This window comes from Eleutherodactylus coqui, chromosome 13, assembly GCF_035609145.1.
Source record: "Eleutherodactylus coqui strain aEleCoq1 chromosome 13, aEleCoq1.hap1, whole genome shotgun sequence".
Taxonomy (NCBI): Eukaryota; Metazoa; Chordata; class Amphibia; order Anura; family Eleutherodactylidae; genus Eleutherodactylus; species Eleutherodactylus coqui.
In genome coordinates, this window is record NC_089849.1 from 13521698 (window position 1) to 13530477 (window position 8780).

Here is an 8780-nt window from a genome sequence, read left to right on the forward strand (position 1 = left end):
TACTAGAGTAAGATGGCAACAAATTTTGTGACTTTTTGAAAAGTCACAATATGTAAATCTGTCTAAATATCTCACACCACCCAAGCCCCACCCCCTTTGTCTAGACATTTCGATAAAGTGAAGTGAGAGGTGGAACATCTGCTCTTTTTGGTGCCAATCAATAGTAACTTTGTCCACCTTTATTTGCGCTGAAGAGGAGCAACTTACGCCGCAATACAAGTCATAAGTTTAAGATTCCATTAAGCTGTTTTTTCCTCATTTTTACGTGATATTTTTGGGGTTGCAAAGAACTTGATCCCCATTCTACCTTCAAAAACAGATATAATGTAAAAAAGTTGTATCAAATTTTTAACAACGTGACAGACAAGGCGGGATGGGAGACCTATATTTACAGGGGATTATATGTTTGATTTGCCAGAATTGCTCTACAAATGTATCAAGGAACCGAATCCTGAAGTCCTTCCAAACTTCAAGTGGCTCGGCATTCCAGAAGTTTTCGAATGCTTTTCCTAAAGCTGTCATCTAGGAAAGCATAAAGAAATGGGTTGAGGCAGGAGTTGGCGTAGCTCAGACTAGTAATAAAGTAAGAGATCCCAATGACCAAAGAGGTCTCCTGCAAATCTGTAGTGAGTGAAACAATGGTGGCCAAATGGAAAGGAGTCCAACAGAATAGGCAAACCGCTACTACGACAAAGACCATAATGGTGACTCTCTTCTTGGCCTTATCCAAGGCTTTGCCATTGGAATTCAACCTCATGTTCCGTAGTTTGTACAACATGACCATGTACAAGATGCAGATGGTGGGAACCGGGATTGCAAACCCTAGCAATAGGGTATAGATACGACTTGCCTTAAACCATAGCTTTTCAGGTTTGGGAAAGTTCAATCCACAGCTCTTAAATTCCATGTCATCCATGTAAACTCCAGCAAAGACAGTGAAAGGCAACACAATGACAATCACCAAGACCCAAACTAGAATGCTGATGATCTTTGCTGCTCGGTAAGTACGATAAGGCATCCTCTTGGACCTCACAGTAGCCAGGACCACTAGATAACGGTCTATACTCATGACAGTCAAGAAGAAGATGCTCGAAAAGATGTTGTATAGATCGATGGACAAGATGATTTTACAGAGGACGACCCCAAAGGGCCAATAGTGAAGCAGGATCTCTGCAATGTTGATGGGAAGAACAAGAGTGAACAAGTCATCGGCAATCGCCAGGTTCAGGATGAATAGATTGGTGACGGTCTTCATCTTGGGGGCTTTGAGGATGACATAGATGACGGCAGTGTTCCCGGTCAGCCCCACCACGCAAATCACAGAGTAGATGATGGGGAGAATGATGTAGAAGTCAGGGGGTAGATCGCTGTTAGTCATAGGCGCATTAACATCACCAAGAATACACGATACGTTGGGAGGACTCAGCAGGGAGATGTTCTCCATGACTCTCACCGATTCAAAGCTTGTTAGAAGGACTGATGGGAAATAAGATGAAGGCTACACAGTTTACGGCTTTCCACATGTTGTAGATTTTCCGTCTTTTAACTCATCGATGCACGTATCCACCCACCAGCTAAGTCATGGAAAGACGTACTAAGGATATGTACATATTGTGTGGGAGCTCAAGCCATGAATCTGCTGAGCTTCTGGGAAGAGTGTCAGATATGTCTGAGTGTGTCCTCGGGGTGTTAATCCGTTCGGCTTCTGAAAGCGAAGCAAAAAAGAAAATAAAATCAGACGAGATAAAAAAGACAGTTTAATTATTTTTTGGATCAGCGTTGGCAGAAGGAAAAGGAAGATGCAAAGCAAAAACTGCAAGAACGTGCAAATGTCTGACTATGTCATAAAAGCAAAAAGCACAAAAGCTCATCACTGCTTAAAATGCTCAGCTTAATCAACTAATTATTACTGTTGTTAACCCCTGTAAGACCAGAGATTTTTCATTTTGTAATTTTTTGTTTTTTTAGTCCCCGCCTTCCAAGAGCCATAACATTTTTCCATTGACACAACCGTATGTGGCTTTTTTTTTTTGTTTCTTGCAGGATGAGTTCTATTTTTTATGGTACCATTTAACGTATGGACAAACTTTAAAAAAATGATAAGTGATGAAAAATGTTTTAAAAAATACTTAGTATTGCAGTATATAGTGATTTTAATGTTGGGCTTGATAGGAATCCATGCATTGCAGCTCTGGGAGCCCTCAGTAGGCTAGCCCATCGGCACACCGTCTTACACCCTCCCGATTGCATTGCGGGGTGTGCCTAAGTGGCACAGGAAGGGGACCACCGCTCCCATTGTTTAGATTCAGGGTAAAATAATAAACACATCGGTACTTACCTCTATGCTGCCGGGATCCAATGCTGCAGCCTCGCTGTGGTCCCGCCATTTGTTGTGACAGCTACCACCTCTGGAATTAGGTGATCGCTGCAGCCAACCAGAGGCTGCAGTATCACATTCCCAAACTCCTGGCATCATGGCACAAAGGATGGGAGTGCTGATGCTAGGACCACAGCATCTAAGCAGTTAACTGCCACAATCAAAGCTAACTCTGATCGTGTCAGTTACTAATGATTCTCAGCTGTCAGGAACAGCTGATAGCCACCAGATATGGAGCGGACCCGGCTCCTGGGCCCGCTCCATACATCCATCATGACTGCATGACATATTTTTACATTATGTTAAAGGGGTTGTCATACGGAGGGGATCTAAATCCAGATCTAAGATTGCGGCAAAAATGAGTTGACGTATCTAGTCTTGGCTCGGTTTCTGGGTGGCTGCCCCAAATCCATAGGCATATCTGTGACAGAGCTCCAAGGCTCAGCCATAGTTTTCTTCTGTAAATTACAGTGGTTGTCTAATTACTGGACAACACGCCTTTAATAGGGCCGCCTGTAGTAAAATAACATACTGAAAACTACTTACCTCTCTGCTGCCACCTGGATGCAGCTCTGCAGCCCTGCTGTGGTCCCAGTGTTTGTTGTGACAGCTGCCATCACTGGAAGTCAAGTGACTGCTGCAGCCAATGAGAGTCTGTAGCATCACCGCTCGTTCTCCTAGCACCAGCACTCACATCCTTTGTGGCATGATGCCAGGAGTTTGGGAATGTGATACTGCAGCCTCTGATTGGCTGCAGCGATCACCTATTTCCAGAGTTGGTAGCTGTCACAACAAATGCCGGGACCACAGCAAGGCTGCAGCATTGGATCCCGGCAGCACAGAGGTAAGTACAGCTGTGTTTATTATTTTACTAGAGTCAGCCCTATTAATGGGACGTTGGCCAGTAACTGGACACCTCTATAATTGTCAAATCCATGTGAGTACAATCTGACATGTATCTTATACTTTTTAAGGGCTCAGTCACACAGGCGTTTTGTAGCATGAATTTTTGTGCGCATAACTGATGTGTTCAAAAAATCGTGTGATGGAAGCTGGCGTCACGACGGAAAAAACGCTGCTAGCACAAAAGGGCCCGGTCTCACAGACGTTTTAACGCTCAAAAAGAGCACTGCCTGCTATCCTCTGCCACAGCTGTCACAGAGGAGCGAGATGTTCTCCCATTAAATTCAATGGAGCCGGCAGTAGAGCAATGGGCTACCGGCCAGCGCTGTAGTAATTTTTGTGGAAGGACTTAAAATATAAGCCTTTCCCTGAAAACCATCCTAAAAATGTGTAAAAATAATTTTTAAAATGTATACTCTCCTCTCTGCAGCTGCCGGGGCTCAGCCGTGTCCAGACAGCCCTTCTCCTGCACTGCTGTCAGTAGTATTCAGCATGGGCTGGATGGGCTGCCTCTGATTGGCTGAGAGGTGCCTCTGATTGGTCCCTGCGCTCAGCCAATCTGAGGCAGCACTCAATCATTCATGAATTCACACACATTTTTTTATTATTTCTAAACATTTTTAGGATGGTTTTCAGGGAAGGGCTTTTATTTTAAGCCCTTCCCCGAAAATTACTACAGCGCTGGCCAGCAGCCCATTGTTTTCAATGGAGCTGGCTGTATTGCCGGCTCTATTGAATTCATTGGGAGAACATCACACTCCTCTGTGACAGCTATGGCAGGGGATCACGATCTTCAGTATATGTTCTCAATGGGGGCGGTGCCCCCCATTAAACTCGCAAGGTGAAACCCCTGGATGCGACAGCATGCAGGGGTTCCACATACACAGAACACCAATTTGTCGCAGAACGCAGTAACATGCTTTTTGCGAATCGTTGTGTCCTATAATTTTCGCCGCATGCGTTTGTAGGCATGTAAAATTCGCACGTGACCGCTCCCATTGCAAAGCATTGGGTCTATATAGATGCGGATCGCAAACACAACTGTCAGACGCGCGTACAAACGCCCATATGACTGAGCCTAGGGCGCCTTCACACTGGCGAAAATAAATTGCTCGATTTTCCTGCGATGCGAGAGTGAGTGAAAACACAAAAGTATGAAACCAATGATTTTCAATGCGATGTTGCGAGAGAGAAAATTGTGGCATGTCCTATCGTTCTGCGCTTTGCGTTTTCTTGTATCTCTCATGTTTCCCTTGCGATGCGTTTTTAACATTAGAAAGTCCTATTGACTCTCGCATTAAGAAAATTGCAACAAAATCGCGTAAACAAAAAAGAAAGTGTCAAATAAGTTTTTGCCAGAAAAAGCAGCGCTGACGCTCAAAAATCGTGTGAAAAATATTTGCGATTTTGCCACGATTTTCTCGCGTGATATTGCGATCGCCAGAGTGAAGTAGCTCTAAGGCTTTCGTTTCCCCCTTGCCGTGTTTTTTTTTTTTTTGATGATGTCTGCATTTTTTAGTAGCATTTTTCTTTGATGATGTCATTTGGTTTCACTGGTGTTTTTTTTTCTTTGTGTTTTTTCGTATAAAGGAGCCTACGGAAAAGAACTTGAAAAACGCCAGGGGCACAGTGACGATTTAAGAAAAAAAAAACACACCATTCAGTCAAAAAAATATAGCAAAGGTTAGAAAAAAAACACTAAAAACACAATGTTTGTCGGGCTTTTTGTATTTTACTGTTGACTTCTGGCTGCAGCATTTTTTGACGCAAGAAAAAGCAACCAAAAAATGCAAAAAATATGATGTTTTAGAAAAAAAAAAGATTATGTGTGACACCAGCCTAAGGGCGCCCACCCACTGGCGATTTTTTTTTCTTTGCGTTTTGCGTTTTTCCTGCAGAGCAATTAGAATTGAATGTACTCCTGTCCACTGGCGTTTTGCGTTGCGTTGCGTTGCGTTTTTTAACATAGGAACTGTCAGTTGCATATGTGTCCTTATTTTTCTCCTAAGGCACCCATGAAAGTCAATGGAAATTTTTCACGCACGAAAATCGCAAACGCCAGTGGGTGGGCGCCATAAGGCTGGCTTCACATGTGCATATACGTATTTGAGCGCGATGAGCGCTGTGTATTTACGGAATAAACCTTGCGTTTTTGCGCTCCCTTTGGCGTATTTTACTGTTCTTTTCCCACCAAGTATGTTCATTTGTGAGCCGCAAACAAAAGCACGGATTGAAACGACTGATTCGTACCAGATGGGTTCTTTTTCCTGCGTCGTGTTTCATGCATCTCCTGGCGAACTGCATTGATTTTTTGGGGGACCTTTAGTGGGCGAAGATCGAACAAGTTCTATTTTTTTTAGCATGACTAAAATGCTCACGCAAAATACGGAAATACGAATGCATTGAAATCGATGGCTTCCATTCTTTGCGTATTGCGCAACCAAATTTTATGCAAGCAAATACGCCAGAGAGCAGCTGGCCTGCGGGTGCATCCATACCAGCGAGAGCGAATCGCATACGACATTCTCGGGGGTGACTCGCATTGCACACACAGGCACACCATCCCTTTTTGCTGTCAAAAGATAGGACAAGACTAGAGATGAGCGAGCACGCTCGGGTAAGTCAGGTACTCGAGCGAGCCTCGCTCTTCTCGACTAACTGCATTCTTGTCTGAGTGTGCTCGGGGGGAGGGGGGGATAGCGTGAGATCTCTCTCCCCCCACTGCCACCCGCCGCCCCCTGCTCACCCCTCCCCCCCCCCGAGCATGCTCAGACAAGAATGCAGTTACTCGAGAAGATCGTGCTCGCTCATCTCTAGGCAAGACCTATCTTTTGACGGGATAGAAATTTCGGCATTAAAATAACGCGCTCATGTCCCATCTTTTGCGGTGTGATATTTCCAGCCCCCCCCTTCCCTAAAAATCCTCGCACGTGGCACTACAAAGTTTCGTGGCTTTGTAGCGACACAAACTCGTTCTATCGCTACGAGAAAATGCAGTGATATCGCATGGACCACCAATGCGATATCGCTGTGATTTTCGACGTCGCCCGTGTGAATACGGCCTAAAGATCACAGCTTTTCTTTCTCTAAACCATTTTCTGCAATATTCAGATGTAGCACAAAGAGAAACTAGAAGCAATGGGATGAAACTGAAAGGGAGGAGACAGATTAGATATTAGACAGTGAGGGGTATCAATGAGTGGAACAGGTAGCCACGGGAGGTGGGGAGTTGGGCAGACATCTGTCTGGGATGATGTAGTGATCCTGCATTGAGCAGGGGTTGGACCCCTTTCCAAATCTATCATTCTAGGATTCTGGTATCATCTACTATATAGTTCTCCCTGTAGAGTTATGCTGGACTTATCATCTACTATATACTTTTATCTGCAGAGTCATGCCAGACTCATCATCTACTACCATGTTTCCCTGATAATAAGATCTCCCCTAATAATAAGCCCTACCCTGATTTTTGAATGGGATCATTAAATGGCTGTGATTGGTTCATCGAGTGCCGACTCTGATTGGCTAAGGTGGAGTACCTAAACCAATCACAGCAATCTCTTGCTTGAGGCTGTGTATTAAAGCCCCGTTACCAGGAAGAGAATGCTCTCTCAGCGCTGAAGACTACACGGGAGACTGCCAGAGTGCCGCAGCTCAGTGAGAGGGACCCGGACGGTGCCTGCTAGGTGAGTAATAGGACACACCCTGAAAATAAGACACGGTGCCACTTTAGGGGCAAAAATTAATAGGATAGTGTCTTATTTTCACAGAAACATGGTATTTACTTCTAACTGTAGAGTCGTGCTACACTCAATATTTACTATATACTTCTACCTGTAGAGTTGTCCCAGACTCATCATCTACTATATACTTCTACCTGTAGAGTCGTGCCGGACTCATCACCTACTATATACTTCTACCTGTAGAGTCGTGCCGGACTCATCACCTACTATATACTTCTACCTGTAGAGTCGTGCTGCACTCATCACCTACTATATACTTCTACCTGTAGAGTCGTGCCGGACTCATCACCTACTATATACTTCTATCTATAGAGTCAAGCTGGACTCATCCCCTACTATATACTTCTACCTATAAAGTCGTGCTGCACTCATCATCTACTATATACTTCTACCTGTAGAGTCGTGCCGGACTCATCATCTACTATATACTTCTACCTATAAAGTCGTGCTGCACTCATCCCCTACTATATACATCTACCTGTAGAGTCGTGCCGGACTCATCACCTACTATATACTTCTACCTGTAGAGTCGTGCCGGACTCATCATCTACTATATACTTCTACCTATAAAGTCGTGCTGCACTCATCCCCTACTATATACATCTACCTGTAGAGTCGTGCCGGACTCATCATCTACTATATACTTCTACCTATAAAGTCGTGCTGCACTCATCACCTACTATATACTTCTACCTGTAGAGTCGTGCCGGACTCATCACCTACTATATACTTCTATCTATAGAGTCGTGCCGGACTCATCACCTACTATATACTTCTACCTGTAGAGTCGTGCCGGACTCATCATCTACTATATACTTCTATCTATAGAGTCGTGCCGGACTCATCACCTATTATATACTTCTACCTATAGAGTCGTGCCGGACTCATCACCTACTATATACTTCTATCTATAGAGTCGTGCCGGACTCATCATCTACTATATACTTCTACCTATAGAGTCGTGCCGGACTCATCACCTATTATATACTTCTACCTATAGAGTCGTGCCGGACTCATCGCCTACTATATACTTCTATCTATAGAGTCAAGCTGGACTCATCCCCTACTATATACATCTACCTGTAGAGTCGTGCCGGACTCATCATCTACTATATACTTCTACCTGTAGAGTCGTGCCGGACTCATGATCTACTATATACTTCTACCTGTAGAGTTGTGCCGGACTCATCACCTACTATATACATCTACCTGTAGAGTCGTGCCGGACTCATCATCTACTATATACTTCTACCTATAAAGTCGTGCTGGACTCATCACCTACTATATACATCTACCTGTAGAGTCGTGCCGGACTCATCATCTACTATATACTTCTACCTGTAGAGTCGTGCCGGACTCATCACCTACTATATACTTCTACCTATAGAGTCGTGCCGGACTCATCACCTACTATATACTTCTATCTATAGAGTCAAGCTGGACTCATCCCCTACTATATACTTCTACCTGTAGAGTCGCGCCGGACTCATCATCTACTATATACTGCTACCTGTAGAGTCATGCCGGACTCATCATCTACTATATACTGCTACCTGTAGAGTCATGCCGGACTCATCATCTACTATATACTTCTACCTGTAGAGTTACGCTGGACTTATCACCTACTATATACTTCTACCTATAGAGGCGTGCCGGACTCATCCCCTACTATATACATCTACCTATAGAGTTGTGCTGGACACATCGTCTACTATATACTTCTACCTGTAAAGTCGTGCCGGACTCATCATCTACTA

The 8780-nt window shown here is 44.2% G+C and overlaps 1 protein-coding gene across 1 annotated transcript; it reads right to left on the reverse strand.

Annotated features, from left to right (window-relative positions):
- Positions 1-366: 366 nt before the first annotated feature.
- Positions 367-1444, reverse strand: NPBWR2 (neuropeptides B and W receptor 2). The gene has a single exon (XM_066585894.1). It carries the CDS (start codon positions 1442-1444, stop codon positions 470-472), a length of 975 nt encoding a protein of 324 aa, XP_066441991.1. The 3' UTR covers positions 367-469.
- Between the last annotated feature and the right edge of the window lie 7336 nt (positions 1445-8780).